The sequence below is a fragment of the Tamandua tetradactyla genome, chromosome 1 (assembly GCF_023851605.1).
Source record: "Tamandua tetradactyla isolate mTamTet1 chromosome 1, mTamTet1.pri, whole genome shotgun sequence".
Taxonomy (NCBI): domain Eukaryota; kingdom Metazoa; phylum Chordata; class Mammalia; order Pilosa; family Myrmecophagidae; genus Tamandua; species Tamandua tetradactyla.
Window position 1 is genome coordinate 142,165,107 of NC_135327.1, and position 21,912 is coordinate 142,187,018.

Genomic DNA, 21,912 nt, shown 5'->3' on the forward strand with positions numbered 1-21,912 from the left:
AATAAATGTGTACAAAATTTGAAACTTATTTTTTGAATATTTTTATTTGTCATCATTCTCTGGAGGTACGTTAACTCTTTCAGGCCAACAGTAAGTAGATAATACATCTGCTAAGTGCTTCATCTAAAGATAATGTCTAGTGAAAGAATATTTAGGACCATGTAAATGGTCTTGCTTGGCATGGATATCAATTCTCTGGTTTGATTTTGCAATCTTGATTTTAAATACCAAAACTGGCTATTATTTCTCCTTGCTGCTTCTTTCTTGAAATAATTTTCGTTACTTCTTATTATTTCCCCTTTACTGAAATAATCTTCATTTACAAAAATAAATACAAAAAATAAAAATAATAATAATAATAATAAATGCACACTGGCTAAGATATCGACTCCAGAGCAAGGCTGTCTGAGTAGCTTGCTTCCACAGAGCAGCTTGGCGGTTATGTCTCTGTGAAACAGTTTTTGCATCTGTTAAGTGATAATTGGACTTACCTCATGAGGTTGCTAAGAGAATTACATGAATTCATACATTTAACGTATTTAGATCAGTGCCTGGCACATATATATTAAGTACCATATAAAGGTTTGCTATTGTTATTATTAATTTATTTGTAATTCCTTGAGTTGCAGTTGTTTCAGATAATTTCAGCGCCTGGAAAGGGAAGTAAATTCACTTTTTCTAAAAGATCCTAAAACCAACAAATTTCCTTTATATTCTTTCACCACAAACACTGCACATATAACATTTTTTGCAGGATGAGAACACAGGAAGTGTTTATGCAAAAAAAGGAAGTGTGAAAAGAACTGGAACTATGATCATAGAACATTTTGACATTCACAACAAAGGTGGCCTAAACTAAAAGATTAGTTTACCTTCACTCCTGAAGGTAAAACTGAGATGTCTGTTTCCTCTGTCGATATGTAACAAGCAAGAGAAATGACAGTCCTGGATTTGGTCCTAGAGGCTGAGCCAGACATAACAAACAAGGTTAAGGTTGGGTCAGAGTTCATGCAGGACCATGTCACAACATCTAGATATTTTAAATGTCAACAGGATTTACATATGGTGACACTGCATTTTAAAGAGATAGGACGGTCAGGAGATACAATTCAAAGAAGGAAACTAGCATAAACTGTCAGCATATAAGCAACTCTAGAAATTGAAGATCAGGCACACATCGCCTTCTCAAAGCACAGCTAGTAAAAGTTAACATAAAATGCACTCTCTTTGCCCCCTGCAGAAGGGGCATATCTCGGGGGATTTTTTGAAAATGTACTGTCAAAACTGTTCTGGCAAACATCCTAGTTCCATCAAGGTGACCGTAAGAGCTTCTATGAAAGGACCAGAGTTTAGAGCTTGATACAAGAACTGCAGTGACCTAAAACAGAATGTCAACAGGGCCAGTCCCATGTCTAGAAGAATTATAAATATGAGCTTTTGAATTATATTCAGCTACAGAGAACAGAACCCTGACTTAGGGGTAACTTTTATTTTTTTCATGATAAAAGGAACCCAGAAGAGGTAACCCAGGGCTCAAAAAAAAAAAAAAAAAACGCAATAAGGATCCCAATGCCTTCTAAATTCCTGAATCACCATGCTTAGCATACAGCCATTATCCTCAAGGCCAAAAGACAGTTTACTACCTCCAGGCTGGAAGACATTGGTAAATGGCCACCCTTAACTGCAAGGGAGTCTTGGAAATGAGTATTTTTAACTGGAAATAGTCCTCTCAAAAAAATCAGTAAGAAAGGCAATTCTAGTGCTGAGTGGGTAGGCAAGAAGCAATGCATACCACATCGCAAGGCAATATGGGGACTAAAAACAGGGTAATCCTCCCCCTGTATTAGCGGTCTAGGAAAGAAGATGCCAACGGGTTGACGTGACATAAACTGAATGGAGAAGCTTTCGCAGATTCTGGAATTCATCATTAAAATCACCTAACTCCGTGCTCCCAAACAACCTACTAATAATCATTTTGATTACCTACATAAACTTTCCTACAGCGGACAGACAGAATGCACAAGCCAGCCAATACCTTTATTCCAACAAATATTTTTCTTCACTGTAAATGAACTAGCCCTTTAGTTCACTAACTAATTATTGTGGATGTACGTTTCCTTGGTCATTCCCTGAGGATTTGGTGAACTCTGGGTCTACTATCAAAATCAATCTCCCTAAGTTCTAGGCTAACTGAAATAGTCTTGTACCTTTAAATGACATGGGATTGTAAATACACATAGTATAGGATTAGGACAAATATATTAAACTGATGTTAATTTTTACTTGTTTTGGCATCTTTCCGAGACTACTGCTTAAACACATATAAAATTTTGGTTGTTATCATGACCATCAACTAAGGAAAAATACTCAATTTTAGAACAAGAGGTTTGACTTAGGAATTGGCTCAAGTTAATAAAAGTTTTGGCTGGACTAGAACTATAGTAATTAACTATCATAATTCTAGGCAAGCCATATATTTATTTTGGCTAGAAAGCCTTCTGAACATACATACTTGATGATGAGTTGTGATTTTTGTTTTTCTACTTTAGTGACCATCCCCAATACATTCAATTTGAAATTTCCCTTGAACTGCCACATAATGACAAACAGAAAAAGAAAAGGCATGGTGAATAGCCCTTATCTGTATAGACAATACTTCAAATATCATCCTCATCTAAAGTCAAGAGATTGTTCCAGATGATAGCTGCTATTCAGTAAGCACCTACTGTATACCAGGTGCTTTATCTACATCAATTTATTTAATAATTCCAACCGTGATATATGAATATTATTATGTCCATGTAATAAACGAGGAAACCCATCACTGACTTTATGAGGTCACACAACCTCAGTTGCCAAAGCCAGAACTTTTCCCACTATACCACTGTACTTCTCTGGACTTCCATCTTAGCATAATAAATCCAATCTGTCACCCACAGAATCTTTGAACTGTTGAGCTGGAATGGGTCCTAGAGGCCACATAGTATAAAACACAATAAAACAATCTTGTTCAAGAAAGACTATGGGATGTAGCCCAAAGCAGCACACACTCCCCCTGTAAGGTTCTTCACCTCATTTTATGCTGTGCCCCTCTGCCCCTCCACTTTGGCCTGTGGGTTATTGGTGCTAGTTTCCTAAAAAGGTAGCATCAACAGTTTGGTAGCTATGCAAGTGCATTTATGAGTTTTGGCTATGATATCAGCAAGTAAATGGGAATGCCCTGATGTAACTGAGGTAATGATGGAGATAGCTGGGATGGAGACAGTCCTTCATCAACTTACTAGAAGAGTCCTGTGCATTGAAGCATTCAAGACTTTTCTGAGTTGCCTTTTAAATTACAATTAATTCAACATGGAATTTTCTCATTTCTACAACCTGGTATATGTATTTGCTTCTGTGCACAAATCTCAAATTCCACATTTCCTTTTTTTTTTTTTACATGGGCAGGCACCAGGAATTGAACCCGGGTCCTCTGGCATGGCAGGCGAGTATTCTTGTCTGCTGAGCCACCGTGGCCCGCCCTCAAATTCCACATCTTGACCATATAACTCACAGTGGAGAAAGCAAGATTAAAATAGCTACAAGCTTGAAAGTTCTGCTAAGAGATTTTAATGTTGGAAGAGGGAACCACTTTTTGATTAGGAATAACTAACCCATAATTTTTTAAAACAGCAATGGCATGTCACAAAAAAAACAACCAATTTTGCAAATATCCAATGACTACCATAGTTTATATTATTTATATAAGTAATATTTTTATTACTTACATAAGTTAGAGGGGAAAAGAGAAGTAGAGACAGTGTCAAGCGGAAACCTGAGGGGAAGAAAAAGAGAAAAAATGGAAAGTAAAACAGGAAAGAGAAAGGAAGAGGAGAGGAAAAGAACCTGCGACATGGAGTGAAGAAAAGAAGGGATCGAGGAAGAAAGCAAGAGAGAAACAGATGGAAGGAGAGAGACCACAAGCAGGAAAAGCAGAGAAAGAAAGAGACAGCTCTGAGGTGAGTGCAGCACTTACGACTGAACTATTATCGTTTCTCCTCCAGCTGGTTGGTATGTGGGTGCTGGTATAAGTCAACCCCTGTTTCAGCTATTTGAAACATTCATGAGCACTCCTATTAAACTTATTTTCAAAATAAAGCTGTATTTTTTTTAAGAAAAGCTGAATATTGCATTCAGCACTAAAACATGGCCTGGATTTTAAATGTTTACTTTGGAACTTCAGAGTTCATAAACACATCTCTTTGTGGCATTCAAAAGCTATCTGATTACCTTTCCTTTGTTCTCTGAGAGATTAGGGCTGCCTTATACCACAAACCAACCTTCGTGCACTGTTCTGACCCTCCCCACACCCCAAGTCCAGCTGCTATGGTTGCGTCCTACAGGAACTCAAATACGGAAGGAACAAAACTCTGGTCTTAGAGAAGCATATGTTTTAGAAACAATTGCTTAACCCGTGGGGATTCATCATCCCACCCTTTTGAACACTGCTTTCGAAGAGATGAACATGGCAGGGGCCGTGATGACAATTATTCTGAGCCACACAATTGACACCAAGAAGATCACCTCACAGGGAAATTCCTGAGAGCCAAAAACAAATATACACTTCAAAACTACATCATTCCTGTGTTTGAATGGTCATTATGGGTTCCTTTAAATGTGCTTTAAAAACATCTAAAAATGTGCTTTAAAAACGGCTTTGCCTAAAGTTGATGAGATTGAAATGATACAGTTTGGTTATTTTATAAATAACTTTAAAATGGAGGGGGGTATAGATTGAATTAGTCAACCCAATGTTTCTTGAAATAAAAATATTTAGACAACTGTATTTCACTTTTTAATATGTGTTATGCATTATTCAGATATAGTTTAAATCACCTGCCTCTGGTCATAGTGAAACTGCCCAGTCAATGAAATGCACTCACCACCTTCCTTTTTTTTCTGAGTATAGAAGCTATCAATTGCTTCTATTCTATATGACCCAAAGAGCTTTTTATTTTGTGTGAGAATACATACAAGTTTTTTATGTTCAAAATATTCAAGAACTACTGGTTACTCGATTTATTTACGTTTTCCAAATATAAAGTCTATTTGTAAAAAAAATGATTTGTGAAGATTATTTGTAACGCAATTATTTGTGAAGATTAAAGACATAATAAGTTTCAAAGCAGAGTTTGAAATAATCAGAAAAACAATTTTGGCTTAATATGCAACCTATCATAAATGATTATGGTATAAGACTCCCAACTCATTCTATAAATTTGAGCAATTCTGTAGAGGGAAAAAAGAAAACAGAGATACATTCTACATATTTTCTTTTGAATAAAGCCAATTCATGAAAAAATTGGAAGTCAATAATACCGGTTTTAAAATATTATTAAAACATCTACCTCACTTTTTCAAGATGAAAAAATTGGAATAGGTTCTGTAAAAAAACAAGCTTTATGATTACATTGATACAGCTTTCTTATTTATTTTTTATCATTTTTAATGAAAATAAAAAAATAGCCTAAAAGAAAGGCTCAAAACTTGGAGAAAAATACTCAGATTAAATAATTTCTAACAACATAGTGCTGTTACTAAAGGAAGAAGTTCTGCCTTTCATGAAATATTTTGAATTATGATTCTAAAGACCTGATTTTTTTTTTTTTTTGGTCTATGTTTGAAATTGCAACTCACACAGCGAATGTACAAGATTTTTACGATTTAAGAAACAATCTGAACCACAGGAGCAAAACATTTTTGAAACATATTGTAGAGAATAAGATGAAAGATCTGACAAATTGAGAAAAATGCTTTAAAATGCCCAATTTTCCAAACCTTATACAGGCAGATGACACATGATTCTGAGAGTTTAAATATGCTGATTTCAGAATCCTGGACATACAAAGGATAAATAACCAGACATCTGATCAACAACACAGTTACTTCCGCAATGTCAAATTAGTTTGATTAACGTAATAAAATCATTCACTTGAAAGGAATAAAATCTGGAATTCATTTTTAAAATTATGTCTGACATATATATTATTCCTTTGAAGGTCATTACATTGTACCATCTTTGAACAGAGATTTTTAAGTAGTAACCAGCTGAAAGCAGAACATACCTCCCTGTAACACTAACACTTGCAATTATTACAACTAAGTGCCCTAAACACTTTATCCTGAATTTAACGTCTTTTAGGTAAATGTTCAATTTTAGCAGTAGGAAATCAACTTTTCTGCTCACTCCATGATATGATTAAATAAATAATGGAATGGAAATGTAGTATGAGAGAATTATCAATAGTGATGTTGGATTTACAAAATACAATAAATTCCCCTTTTTTTAAAGCACCATGCTATATCATCAATTTAGTTCTACTAATTTTTTTTCCTCAATCAACATTTTAGAGTCTATCTCTCACCGTAACAGAATGCCTTCCCCATCTTATGCCACTGTAATAACAAGGATTCTGCTTTATTTAGAAATGTAGATAAACTGTCTCACCAAAGCCGGGGTACTTTAGATAGAAACATTTAGCTATGCTTGGCTTTCTCACAGATGTTTTTTCCTAATGCCTGGCCTCTCCTTTCTGATGGTGCTTGGCTAAAGCCCATTCTCTGAATAGGCAAGTCCTCACTGACATGATATCAGATGTATCTAAAAGTCTTTCTATCCTAGAATATATTATCTGCCTGCTCAGTGATGCCCCAAATTCTTTTAAAAAAAAGAGATGGGGAGAAATATTTCCATAATTGTATTTAAGACATCAAATATAAATACCCTGTAAGAGAACGTTATACTGAGAAATCACATTCAACTTGCAAACAAAGATGGATACCTGAGGCATGGGGTGAGAAAGAGAGATTGTCATGGGAGAAGAAGGGTGCTCAACCCAAACTTGGCATGGGTCACAGTATTGCCAAGGCCACTAGGAAAAGGAGCAGTGCATCACTGGGCGTGCCTGGGAAAGAGAAAGGGCTTCATGACTAACCACCTAGGTTCCCATTTCCTATTTAATTTCCCATCACTAGAAACTTTCTGCAAAGAATTCCAGGTTTGGGGCCTGGAAACCATACTAGGGAAATGGAATAAATCTTATGATTTGTGGGAAAAATAAAAGGAAATTCTAGAAAAAAATTTTGATGCTGAGATTTTTTTCCAATTCAACATGTGATTGAGACCTCTGTTTGTTGAACCTCTACATGGCGGTGTATTCATGGAAAGATGAAATACTTCATTGGGACTACTTCTGCCATGATGAGAGAGTCACAGACCACAAAGTATAAGATAGGAAGATAAGAACAGAGGCACCTAGCAACACTGCTTAATATTAGATGAGAATGCATTAGATGCAATCATGTACTGTTTACAGTACTGCAAATAGATGGATATACTACTGAGTTTTGGAAATCTTCGAAAATTCTGTTAGACACTCAAACTTCAAATTCTTTAGTAGTATATACATATACATACAATATTATTTGTCAAAATATTTTCAACAAATTCTTAAATAAATACAAAACACATGGGTAACCAATTTTATTCTATACTGACATTTGCCTCTCCATTTCTAATTCCAAGCTCTGTCACATGGCACAAATGTCAAAGGGCTGATGTCTGATCTATATTACCTCTTCTTCAATGCATAAAATAGTAACAAACATCAAGTTTGCACCCAAAAACCACTCATCCATATGTTGAATTCAATGTAATAAGTCTGTAGATCAGATGTAACTACCACATTTTAAAGATTTAGAAGGTTAGAAATAAAATTTTACAAACTTCTTAGCTTTAAGTGAATTTTTTGGCCAAATGACCGAAAAATTTTGTATGTATCACAATTTGGCACATGATTTTAAGCACATACCAAAATGATCAACCACAAATGCATGTCAGTTGAAGTTTTTCCTTTCAGCTCAATTCTTACAGATTCTGAATAATTAATGTTAAAATTAATTTTCAAATGTCTAAAAGGAAAAGATACATGTAAGCATCACTTCATTTTTAACCATTTCTTCTACCTGTAGAATATTTTATAGGAAAACATTTGCTGAGGGCCTGTAACCACAGCCAGTTGCAAAATCTAAGTATCTTTGATAAAGTAGCTAATGGTAATTTAAAATCTGGCAGCTAACTATTCTAAAAGCTTCTATTAATTTGACATTTTATAACTTACACAATAAAATTTCTCTACCTTTACTGGTAGAAGAAGAGGTAGAAATTGAGACTTTATTCCCCAATGTCCAACTTGAAATGTTATACTTTATTCTTATTCCTTATCATCCATTCCTTTTCACACTCAGAGATATAATTATGATCAGTCTTAGGTTGACTTGCATTTGCTCGCTTTAAAAGCAATGGCTACATCATATATTGATGTTTTAAATTGTTTTCTATGTCTGCTCCTTCCAAAGGATGCAAAAAACAAATAATAATAATAATAATGCTTTGATTCATTATATGGTCTTCCATCACAATATTACAATGTTTTAGCCTAGCCATAGCTCACTTACCTACCACTCTCACTTAGAGCTAATAACCAGCAAGTACCTTTACTAAGGGTCAAGCTAAGAGTGACAGGCTTAATCAATCACTCTTCGGGTTAGGTCTGGATTTCCATCATACTGGCTGGTCTTTGCACTTCAAGATTCACCTGACCTCAGAAAATCATGAGATAATTCTTGGGAAGAAAGTGCTGTAGCATTCTTATTAAAGAAGGGACTAGTTACAGAAAATTAATTTTCCAGAGTCAAAAAAATTGCACCAATTTAGACCCCTGCTTTACAGACAAGACTGCCACCATGCCACAAGAAAAGTTGTAAAAGCAGTTTTTTAAGCCTCTAGGAAGCATTTATTTAGGCTAATCATCTCACAAAAGATATGAGAGTCTTTTTCTAAAAAATAGAAAATGCTTAAGGATTCTTATAATTGTTATGTGCACATTTATCTGAAATGTCAGCTAACCCATGGTTTATCTTCTGCCATGACTATAAATGTAGGGCTATTAGAGATTGAAACTATAACATGAGCTGACTGGACAACAGTTTCTGTTTGCTTGAGTTTACCTATTTTGCATTGAAATTCTAGTTAAATATTGTCTGTCATGGTTTATGAACTTACAAAGTGAAATATTCAGATGGCCCGGCAGAATTACAAAGAATAGGCAGGTGTTTTATTTTTTTCCTTTCCACGTATTCAATTTGCTAGCTTAAGACATTAAAAAATATATATGTGCTACATAAAATAATGTTTCTTGGAGCAAAATTTTACTTCTTCAATATTGTTCAATCTTAATGAAGATCTGTGTTATGACCCCTTTTAAAAAGATGCCTTTAAATTGTAAGGGCTTCCGGACCCTACCTGAAAATTAATTAAAGCTATGCAAATAAAAGACTGTTACTAATAAACATCACAGAGATAATTCTAAAGACAAGTAGCACGTTAAAATTAAGAGAGGAATCAGAAAAGGCACCAATTACTGACATTTTAAACAGCACTTTAAAAAGAACGGAGCTGTAAGCAGCCGCTACGATTCAGGAGGCCTATTTGACCCTGAATGAAATGAGAGGGACCCCTGGCTGGCGAGCAGGGGGAACTTTGCGGCGGGGGGCGTAGGGCGGCCACGGACCGGGGTGCGTCAATCTGTCACCAGCCCGTCCGCAAAGGCCAGCGCCAGTTTCAACGCCAGAGGTCTGGAAGCAGGACAAAGGTCTGGAAACCAAGTACTGAGGTTAAGAAAACAAGACGCACGGATTCATTCAACACGCCAGAATGCAAGAACGAGGAGTGAGGGGGGAAAGACACTAGCCCCGGAAAATTATCAGACATTTAGCACAAAACCCAGCTCATTACGAAGAGATGCGTTAGAATGGAGAGTGTGGTGGGTGGTGAATAAATCTCAACTCGCGACTTGATTCTCCAGTAACTTTGCTCTCTCTCCCTCGTTAGAACGCTAGGTTGGAATAAGGGTTGTCGCGGTTCTTGTTTAAACGCGCCCTTGGAAGAAGGAAAGAGACCAAAGCTGCGCTCACAGGCGCAGGGGGCCGGGCAGCGAACGCGCATATGTGGTGGTACCTACCATGGTATTCTTGTCCTGGTACGTAGTAGGTGGGGTTTCCCGCAATGTGCAGGGACATGAGCACCTCTCCCTGCTCCCCATCCCCTTCCAGCTCCCCGTGGTGCGTGCACAGGAAAAAGAAGGGCGAAAAGCGGGGGTAATAGCCCACCGCCGCGCGTGCCCTCAGCGTCGCCCCCAGCATCAGCGCCAGGAGGAAAGTCCGCGGGGCCCAGCAACTCCGCTCCATGCCGCCGCCGCCACCGCCGCGCGCCTAGCGCGCCGCTCGTTCATTCAGTTTTGGAGCCGCAAGGAGACGCCAGGACAGAGGAGCCACGCGGGGGAAGGCAAGAAGGAAGCGGATGGGAGCAGAGCGGGCTCGGGAACTGGAGCCCCGCGGCGAAGTTCTGCGGAAGACGGCGGCTCCCAAAGTTACTTTGGGCCGCGGGAACGCAGGGCTGGGGCTGCCGGCGCCGAGAGCGTCGTCCGCCGCCTCCGTGCGCCGCCGCCGTCTCTGCGCGACGCCCCTTGGTCAGGCCTGAGAAAGCATCCGCCCCCCTCCACACCTTCTTAAAGCCCGGGGCGCCGAGTCCCCCGCCCACCCCCCACCCTCACTGTCGCCGCCACACGTGTCTTGGCTGCTCCCCCGCCCCCGCGCGCCGCCCTCGCGCGCGCCCGTCGGTCCCCCGCCCTCGCAGGCTCACTCGCCAGTTCTTTGAGCGGTGCGGGGCGCACACGTCCCTGGCACCCTGGGCGCCCGCGCCCAAGTCACAAAAGAAAGGGCAGCGGAGGGGCGAGAGCCGAGGAGACGCTGTCGGGGGTGGGAGGGCAGGAACAGCGAATACTGCGGGTTCGGAAACGCCCTGGAGAGAGGGAACCTCCCGGCTGGCTTTCTGGGGGAGCAAAAGGAGAAGCCCTTTGGCCCTCAGATTTCCCACTTTTTCCTGGGAGGATGTGTGACGGAAGGAGAAGGGCGGTGGAGATGGGCATTGGCGCTGACTCCTTTGTCTGCGCTGGCTGCGCCCCGCTCCCCTCGGGGTTCACCGCCTCTGAACCCCTGCGGCCGGTTCGCGTTCTATGGATTTGTCCGCGGCCGCGAACCAGGAGCGGCCCCTGCGCTCCCCTCCCGTCCAAGTCTCTGGTCCTTCCCACTGCCCCCCGCCCGGCTCTTCGCCTCAGCGAAAGAGCCTCATCTGTAGCTGGATTTTAAATGAGATTAAGCGAAAGTGGAATTGGCAGCCTCGAGTGGTGCCTGGAAATGGTGATTTGTGATGCTCCGGTGTGGGCAATTGTGTGGCAGGAAGGGTTGGTGGAGCTGAGACCCGACAGGCGCTCTTAGCTGGTCTGTTGTGTTACTCATCGTTTCTGGGTTTTTCAGGCGGAGATGGTGGTGGTTGTTTTAAAATCGGTATTTATTTCCATTAAATGTCATTTACGACCAATATCCCCCGAATGGGGGAAGGGAGGGGAGAAACGTTCAGGGGCGACGCTGGCAGTGGTGATTGAAGCGGGTGGTAATGAGCTGCTGCACACGAGACTGCGGGGAAGTGAAATAATCCATAAGCACGTTTTTAACCGAGGACGGCTGGCAGGAGCCCTGCGGCATCCGGAGATGGGGGAGCGGGGTTGCCAGGTTTTAATGCCTCGCCCCATCCCACCCCCGGCTTGCCATCAAGCCGATAAACCCGTACAGAAATGAGTAGATTATGAAATTGGAAAGGATGATTTCTTTGCCTGCGTTTGGTGGGGGAGGAGTAAATGTGAAAGGTGGGGTTCAGGAGGAACCTCTGTGATCGCTTCCTTGCCAAAAGAAGAGATTACCCAGGTCGCGTTCAGACAGGTAGGAAAGACCCACTTCTGGCTGCCTTCTGGTTTCCCATCCTTCAGAATCCCAGAGGGCTGTACTCAACCACTGCGCGCGCGCGTGTGTGTGTGTGTGTGTGTGTGTGTGCGCGCGCGCGCACGCGTGTGAGTGAGTGTCATAGCAACAGTCCTTACCACTGAAGCTCTGTGCTAGGTGCAGGCTACCCTGTAGGCACATGACTTAATTTATTCATACCCTCCAGAGTGGCAAGAATTACCCCCATTTCACAAAGAAGGACACAGAAATGTTAATAACTTGCTCGAAGTCACTGACAAAGGCTGGATGTAAAGCAGCCTGGCAGGCTCCAAAAGCTCTTGCCCTAACTGTCCTGCAAGGTCTACATCTCTGGCTAAGTGAAAAAGCTACCACCACCACTATTCCTGGCAAGCAACAGTGCCCAAAGCAAAATTACAAGAAATTCACTCTCAGCTAACAAGATCGCTAGGAAGTCTTTCTGTTCAGCTCTGTAAGTATAACTGAAGGCAAAAACAGGTCACTTCCAGAAAATATCTGAAACTTTCAGTGTTTTCAGCTAATTCTTTAAAAATGTTTACTATGTGCCATGCACTGTCCTAAGTACTTTACATATATTAATTTCTTTCATCTTCGTAACAACCCTATAAGGAAAGTACTATTAATATCTTCATCTTCATAACAACCCTATAAGGAAAGTACTATTAATATCTTCATTTTACATATAATGTAAGAAGTAGTTAGAGAAAAGTACTATCAATGTCCTCATTTTACATATGAGTCCTGAAATGCAAAGGGGCCAGCCCTTCCAAAACATCTAGTTCCAGTCCCTTATGCCATAATATTCGCATCCCCTTCCAACATGAAAAAGTTAGAATGGGGTTAGCTCAAATACCCCTGAAGAGTGGGATAAAGGTCAGAGGTGATGGTGGAGTTATACAGAGAATGTCGGGCTTAACAAATGAATATGAGTACTGAATACTGATATTTCTTTTAGCCTCTAGTACCTTAGAACAGCTAGAAATAAAAACGTAAAACGGTAAGATTGTAACCCATACCAAACTCTGAAATCTGTTCTACAATTAATTGTTGTGATATATGTTGAAATGTATTGCTTTTATGTATACATGTTATTTAGAGAGAAGGAGGACTACAACAGAGAAGATAGGATTTAACAAATGAGTTTGACTGCTGAATCATTGCATTCATATTTCTGTTGGTCTCCAGTATCTTGGAGCAGCTAGAAGAAAAAATGAAAAATCATGGAACTGTAACCCATACCAAACTTTAAAATCTGCTCTATAACCCTTTGTTAAAATGTACTTGGAGGGTGGGCCACGGTGGCTCCAGAGTTCTTGCCTGCCATGCCGAAGACCCAGGTTCGATTCCTGGTTTCCTGGTGCCTGCCCATGCAAATTTAAAAAAAAAAATGTACTTGGAAATTTATTACTTTTTTGTATATATATTTCATAATAAGAAATGTTTAAAAGTAAAATAGGGAAATGATTAAAGAAATCAGGGCTATAAACAGACATAGAATCATCTTGGACATTGGAAGTAGCATCCTCATAGCAAGTAAATGTGCTTGAAATCACCCCAAAAATAGTGACAAGCCAGTTTAAAATTCACAATTTCCAATTTCCCAACTGGTGTACTAAACTTTGGACCTTAACTTCTTCTATCTAGTGAACCCTCATAAACATCTTCGATAATATTTTTCTAGTCTACAAAACCTACAAACTTTCTGAATGGAAAAATAGAGAAGGGCGTTTCAAGAATATTTGGTTTATGTCAAAAACAGCGTCTGCAAGAATAAGAGATGATGTCAGAAGTAAAAAATGAGTAAACTTGTAGGAAAGGGGATTTAAAATGGGATGTTTCTTTTTAATTAAAAAGAGATTTGAAGTGATCATTAGTCTGCCAAAAAAAAATTACACCAAAGCATTCTTAGACTATAAATGCATTTTTGCTGATAAGTAGTAATTATTGCCCAGTATTGAAATAATCATCACAGAATGGGATTTAGATCCTGCTTATTTATATACCAAATACACAACTTTCAAATCATTGGGAGATTATGACTCTAAAAGAAATACAAAAAAGACATCAATTAAGTTTAAGAGTTACAAGAGTTCACTCACTGCCTGCCTTTTCATTGTTTTTTGAGCCAAAGTTATCAGACATGTTGATTTGTATAGGAAGGTGAACCTCTACTCTTGTTTACTATGTAAAAGTTAAAGTCTATAAATTAAAAATATAAATATGAAGAAGGCAAACAGACTGGAATCAGTCAACTCTTTAGGCTCCAATGTGGTAATTAAAGGTCAAATAAAAGAAACCCTTCCTGACATAGCAGTTTGTACACTTATAAACCCCACTGTCCATAAGACATGGTACAGTCTGAAGAAAATGTGTCTCTGAAGCAAAAAAGGGTTAGTTAAGTTTTCAAGGAATGAAACTTCACTGGGAAAAATGGAAAATCTGAGGATTGGCTTAGATATTCATGTCCTACTAAAACATGTCACTTCATAGCAACCCAAATTGAAATACTGAGATGATATAAACTATGCACCAAAAAATAAAACGTTATATCATGGAATTTCTAAAACAACCTGATTCCTCAGCACTAAAAATAGCTTTTTAAAGATTTTCTACTTCCAGGGATTTGTATGTGTTATTTCCTCTCTCTGGAATGTCCTTCCCATATCTTGTGCCCTAACTTCACCCCATCAGCTCTTATGTCCTCCACTTTACTCTTCACATAGATGGTACAAACTCTTCCTCTAAATCTTCACTCAGATGTTTCTGCCTCTGAAAGACCTTTCCTGACTCCTCAACTTAAATTAGATTCTCTAGAGCTGCACTGTTCAACATGATAGTACCTAGCCACCGGCAGCTATTTGACTTCAAATTAAAGAAAATTTTGAATGAAGTTTCTCAGTCATGCTAGCTACATTTCAGGTGCTCAGTAGTCATGTGGCTAGCAGCTATCATGTTGGACAGTGCAGACTTATAGGATATTTCCATGATTTCAGAAAGTTCTATTGGACAGAACTGCTTCAATATTGAAAGGTCACTAACCTATTCATTCAACCATTCAATCAGTATTTATCAAACACCTCGTACATACCAAAGTTTTAGATGCAGAGGATGAATGAGGAAAGTTCAATGCCTGCCCTCATGGAGTTTACAATCTAGTGTTGGAGACGGACAACAAACAAGGACAATAAACATAATTTCTGGCCATGGTATAAGTATCATGAATAAATAAAACAGGATGACGTGGTAAAGTATGTCTAGGGCAAGGAGGCTACGTTGTATTGAGGAATCAGGGAAAGTGCCTCTGAAAGAGTGAACTTGGAACAGAAACTTCTGAGCATGCAAGGAAAGAGCAGTCCAGCCAGAGAGAACATCTAGTATGAAGGCTTTAATAAGGGCCATGCTTCAGATGTTCAAAGCTCAGTAAGAGAAGGAAGAGTGGCACCGGGATGAAGCCAGAGAAGCAAACAGGGGCCAGATCATGCAAATATGATGGGAAGATGTGGGTCAGGGAGTGACATGATCCAAATGAATTAATTAAATGATGGAATGCAAAAACATTTGAGAAGAAAAATTTTAATGAGTTTTCCTCAGAGTTTAGATAAATATTTATAATATTTTTATTGTAGTTATCTTTAGCACAGTTTCTATCACAAAGTACATGCATTCATTTACTCAATAAATGTTAAGTGAACAATTATTATGTGCAAAGCACTGTGTCAGACACATAGAAAATTGTAGAGAACAAGACAGATACAGTTCCTGTTCCATGTAACTTACATTTTTGTGGAAAGGATACACATTCAACATCAGTTATTAAAATCAACTATTGAGTTAGAAAAGTGATAAATGATCTAAAGCAAAATAAAGCATGGCAAAAACAAAAGAGGACAGTGGAAACTTACCTGAGGAATAGATTGAAGCTAAGATCCTCTAGCTAAGTAAGAAAAAGTGGTAGGGAAAAGGAGGGAAAGAACATTTCAGGCAGAAGATCCTAGGTGGAAAGGAAAGAGGGAGCTTCAAGGCCTGAATATCAGTACAGATAGAGTCAAGAGCATCAAGGGAAACTGGTCTAGATGAGCTGCTGATGTAGACGTGATCAGACGGAATGTGGCCTTTTTTGCCCATGATGAGGATTTTAGCCTTTTTCCTGAATTCAGTGATGAAGCATGAAAGGGATTTTAAGCAGGAACATAAAGTGATCGTATTTATATGTTTGGAAAATCATTTTGGCTACAGAGGGAGGTTGAATTGGACAGCAGTGAAAGTGGATGCAGGGAGAGGATTAGGATGTGGTGCTAGTAGCTAGGTGAGAGACGATGGTGGAGGGAGATGGAGAGAAGAGGATGGGACTAAGAAGGATTTACGAGGTAGAACCAAGGACTGGATGATGGTCTGGGAGATTGAATAGTAATAGAGCTTAAGAGAGAAAGAGAGCATTGAAGATTTTGCCCAACTTTCTAGCTTTTGTAGCTTGGTGATTGTTGATATTGGATAAACTATTTGTTAAAATACTTTCTATTAAGTATTTTATACATATATATATTAAGTATACTTTTTAATGAAGTATAACATGTGCAAAAAGGTGCCCAAATCATAGGTATAAAGCTCAATGTATTTTCACAATTGGAACATCCCATATAATCGGCATATAGAGAATATTAAGCAGAAAACCTCATAACCTCTTTGAGCAACCACCATCCTGTTTCCAAAATCATTCATTAGTTTTGCCTGTTTCCAAAATTTACATAAATAGAGTTTTATAATACATATGATTTTATATCAACTCTCTTTGGCTCAACATCATGTCTGTGAGAATCATCTATGTTGACTATAGCAATAGTTTGCTCATTCTCACTGCTATATGGTATTTTACTATATGAAAAAAATCACAATTTATCCATTGTTGTGGGAAATTTTGGTTATTTCCAGTTTGGGGCAAATGTGAATAATGCATTAAAGCATATTCTTATATATGTCTTTTGGTGAAATATTTCAGTTAAGAATGGGAGTGTTGGCTCATAGAAGGAACCTCTTTTAAAGTATTGCCAAACTAGTGAGAAAACCCTCAGAGGTCAAGAATAATGGAAAGCATGAATCCAGAGGTAAATTGGTGAGTATCTGACCCATTCAGCACTCTGAGACATCTGCCCATTTCTCTAGACTTTGAACTTTTATTTAATGGCTATATAAGTCTTGGGAACAGGAGATAAAAAGCCTAGGACCTTCCCCAGGGTGGGAAAAATGATACAGACCATTTCACAAACTATCTGTTGCCAGTCTGTATCAAGATATGTCCAGAAAATGAGAATAAGTGTTTAGAAACTTTTATAGTATCTTTATAATGCATTAAAATCCTTTTTTTTTTTGTCTCTCATTTTGACTGTATCTTACAAAAGTATCTGTCTGATGGATTAAGGGGAGGATGTCCCTCATCACAGATAGTCTGCATAGTACTGTGACGGGAAATCTATGCATAAAGCTAAGATCCATCCCAGTAGGGCTAGGCTCTCAATGAAAAGGTGAATGAGGAAAAAATAATTCCTTATTTGTCTCAATCTTAGTTTAGGGGAGTGATGGCAGGGGAAATCTCACAAAAATTTGAGACCACAATCCAGCTCGTAAGAGAGTTTGTGGCCCAAATTCATACTGTTGTTTGATTTGAAAAGTCTCATACCGAGAACTGATTTTAAAGTCTTCTTGGGTTGAAAATGCTCCCAGGCACCTGGCAAAAGTAAACCTCCTTTAAATCAGGATTTTAAAAATACAGTAGATGAAAGTGCACTGCCCATAAGTTCACAATAAAAAATCACTAATACTGTGAGGAAGCAGAACCCAGTGAGTCAACAAAAACAACTGGTAACCAGAATCAGACCTGCAAAGACTTCAAATTTGGAATTATTGGCGACGGAATATAACCTGAGTATTTAATAAGTTTAAATTAATATTTCAAAAATATAACTTAAGAATAAGGGACCATCAAGGATGACCAGAAATTCTCAAAACAGAAAATTTGGTAACTAAAATTTAAAACTCCAAAGGCAGAAACTTCGTCTTCTGACAGTATGGAATAATAGAAATTCTGGGAGGCCGTCTTCCTTTAAAACAATCTGATCCAGAATAATACATCATTTTCTTGTGTCTACTGGACTTATAAAAAGTAAAGGAAATCACTAAGCAACCAGGAAATTTAAAAAAGGAAACACGACCTAAAGGGAAACCAGTACAATGGACATTGAGCACATGTGAATGTGGATTCTCAACTTATATGGCAACTCAGTATGTGGCAACCAGCTCTATAGCTCACAAGAGAAAAGACAGGCTTTTCAATAAATGTGCTGAAATGATAGGCTGTCTATAAGGATTATGATAAATGTAGACTTCCACCTTCCAACTAGGGCCAGAGGCTTATAAGGGCTCTTCAATTGCATGAACCCCTTCAGAGGTCCTGAGAAGGGTCCTAGAGATATGGTCACATGGTCATCTTTCGGTAAAATTTACAAAAGTGAGATATTTTAACCACATTGGCTAAAATAGACTTGCCCTCCACCGCATTTCCCTTTGTGTAGACCATCACTAAAGTGTTTGTGAGTATTTTCTGCATATGGGTAAAGGAAAATTGATTTGGAGACTCACAGCATTTGAGTGTAGTAGAATATATTTATGTGGTTTGCAGTCACTTTTGTGTTTACTTAAGTTATTACTAGTCTCAGTAAAGAATGACTCCCAGAAATAGTTCAACTATCCACTATTCCAACCCAACTATAGTCATGATATGTAGGTGAGATTAGAGGTTATATCATAGAATATGTCCTTTGGCCTCTGGCAACAGAATGATGTAGACAGTGGAAGGAAAAGGTATGAAATATATGAAGTAGGAAACAAGTCTGTAGAAAATTCTTCAAATCTTAAGATGTTTCCAAATATAGGTTCTCTTTTTGTCAGATATACATGAAATAAAACAGCATTTAAAATTATAACCTGAGTATATATTTTTTCTTTTTTCATTGGAACCACAATTCCTGTATGTGATGGGCACAAATCTGTAGTACTACCCCTAACAGCAATTACAGCTGTCTCATGTTTTATACCTCCCAATCTATTCAATCGCATATTTAGTGTATATTTAGTATATCTTGCTCTGCTGAAATCTGATGGTTCCAAACAAAACTACACACAAAATTGCCACCAAGATAGTGAAATGGCTTGAAGAAACAAGTGTGCCAATGACAAAACTTCTAAACATTTTCTTCAGGAAAACTAGGTAGATAAGATTATAATGAATATTTCAAAGATATGTTGCATTTGACTGCTTTGTGGGCCTTAAATTCAGATTAATTTTATGTTTATTCAGAATTGTTGATTATACCAAAAGGCAAATATGATGAGAAAGAATTATTCAAGTGGATATCAAAAATGTAAACCTAAATTAAGAAGATGGTAAGAAGTTTCAAAATGTCAAAAACTATCTTATAACAGTGAAAACCAGAAATTTGGATAGTGAGTGTCATAAAGACAAGGGAAAAAATAAAGATGGGCAAAACATATAGATAATAAAAATGACAATGAAGTGATAAAGAAAATTATGAGAATTAGGTCATCTCCAGACAAGAATTGAAGATGAGAAGGAAAATGACTTAGTTTGCCAGGCTGTTATGACAAATACTACCTACTACCTGGATTAAACAACAGGAATTTATTGGCTCACAGTTTTGAGGCTAGAGAAGACCAAAACTCAGGACTTCAGCATAATGTCTGTAACATTCTGTTGTTGACTACTGGCAATCCTTGGGATTCAATGGCTTATATCCCTACCCTGCATCACATGGCGACGTCCTCTCCTTTCCTTTCAGTGTTCCGTTGGACAAATCACTATGAGATCCAGTCTGGACCATTGCAAGTGTAAAGGATACATCTATTGTTTGTAAACTCTTTTGACAAGACAATATATGAGTATGCCTATATCAGATGGGTTTTCAACTGGATGACATTATTAGTGAAGAGTTCTCAAAGGACTAGAAATCTATGACATATAAAGCAGTTTACTGAAAATATGCAGCCAAAGGTATAAGAAAAGAAGTATCCTAGAGTGGGGTTAGGCAGTTAGTTAATAAAAACAGTGTGCTATTTTTCTGAATTTTGTGACATTTGTAGTATTTGTTCAGTCAATGGAAAGCCACAGCAGTACCTCAAAAGGGGATGGAGAATGAGGCCAGGTCTTTACAAAGCTTGGATTAGGGTGAGGTGAGTGAGACATTACCTTTTTGAAATGTTGCTCTTCACTTTGTGTCTATCCTCTCCTTCTGGCACTCTGTTCAGACGTAAGAGAGACTTTCTCACTTGCTTGTCTGTATCCTTTAACCTCTCTGACATATTTCCCATTTATTTGTGTTTCTGTGCTGCATTTGAGAGAATTTCTTCAGATCTGTCTTAGTTAATTAATTCTCTCCCCACTGTGTCTAAGCTGCCATTGAGATTTTATTTTTTTAATTTTAATCATGTCGTACTTGATATACACTTAGGAAAGTTCTTAGACATAGAAATTGTGAGCAAAATAATGGTGATAAATAATGAATAATAATATAACAATAGTCACGAATAAATGCTTTGTACATAAGAAATAAAAAAAGTTCAAATTGTAGCTTAAAAATACAGGTATGTATTCTATATATGTATGTGTATTATATATGTGTGTGAGGATATTATATATGTTTGTGTATGTATATATATGTGTGTGGTCGTGTGTGTATATGTGTGTGTGTGTGTGTGTGTATGTAGAGAGAGCAAGAGAGAGAGTCTTGAACAATAGTATTCAAGTTGAAAGTTGAGTGGTGTAATGAAGAATTATAGTTTTGGGAGGAGTATATTGGCTGAATTTAATCTTTATTAAGAGTAATTTGAGAGTTAAGTTAAACATCATATCCCATGCGCTGGCTGAGTGGGCCAGAGTGGAAGATGAAATCAGCCTATGCTCCACTTGCCCTGCACAGATAAACCAATATAATAATGGGTTCATATCAGTTACTCATGTACAGAGCTGAACAAATCCTAATCAATCTATTAGCAAATGAATCCAGTAGAAAGTAACAAAGATGAATCTATGGTGACAAAGTTGTATTCACTTCATGACTAAAACAATATTTTAACATTTAAAAATCTTTTTTAAATGATTCACTATATTAACAATTAAAGGGGGAAAATAAGAATTCTCTCAAGAATATAAAATTCAGCATCATTTACAATAAAGCCACAGCAAATTGAAAACAGAAAGGATGTAACTAACCTGATAAAGAATATGTACAAAAATGAAGAAAACTTCATTCTTGTTGCTGAAACATTAACAAAAATATTCCCTTTAAGATCAAGAACAAAATAAGGATGCCCTCTGTTTTAGTTTGTCAATACTTCCAGAAATGCAATATACCAGAAATGGAATGGCTTTTAAAAAGGGAATTTACTAAGTTACAAGTATACAGTTCTAAGTCCATAAAAAATGTCCAAACTGGAGCATCCAGGGAACAATACCTTGACTTAAGAAAGGTCAGTGGGTCCTGAACCACCTCTGTCAGCTAGGAAAGCATGTGGCTGTGTCTGCTTGTCTTTTGGCTTTTGATTTCAAAAACCTTCCCTGGGGGCATTTTCTTTCTACATTTACCAACCTCTCTCTCTCTGTTGACTCTGAAGCTTTTTCCAAAATAGTTCCTTCTTAGAGGACTCCAGTAAGCGAATGAAGACCCATCTTGGATGAGTGGCGATACATCTCCATGGAAACTACCTAATCAAAAGTATCATCCACAGTTGAGTGGGTCGCATCTCCTTGGAAACAACTTAATCAAAAAAATCCCACCCTACAACATTAAATCAAGAATAAAGAACATGGCTTTTTTGGGGGTACCCAACAGTATGAAACTGGTATAGCCTCCATCACCATTTTATTAATATTATACTGAAAGTCTAGCTGGTGGAATAAAAACTGAAAAAAATATATGATAATTGGAA

At 38.1% G+C, this 21,912-nt stretch overlaps 1 protein-coding gene across 2 annotated transcripts in view; it reads right to left on the minus strand.

The window, feature by feature from the left end:
• RELN (reelin) overlaps positions 1–10,532 on the minus strand; it is a 530,878-nt gene extending 520,346 nt beyond the window's left edge. For both annotated transcript variants that reach the window (XM_077158967.1, XM_077158900.1), the window contains exon 1: positions 10,062–10,532. In XM_077158967.1, coding sequence (XP_077015082.1) covers positions 10,062–10,287 — 226 coding nt within the window. In that variant the 5' untranslated portion in view covers positions 10,288–10,532. The remainder of the gene's footprint in view (positions 1–10,061) is intronic.
• Between the last annotated feature and the right edge of the window lie 11,380 nt (positions 10,533–21,912).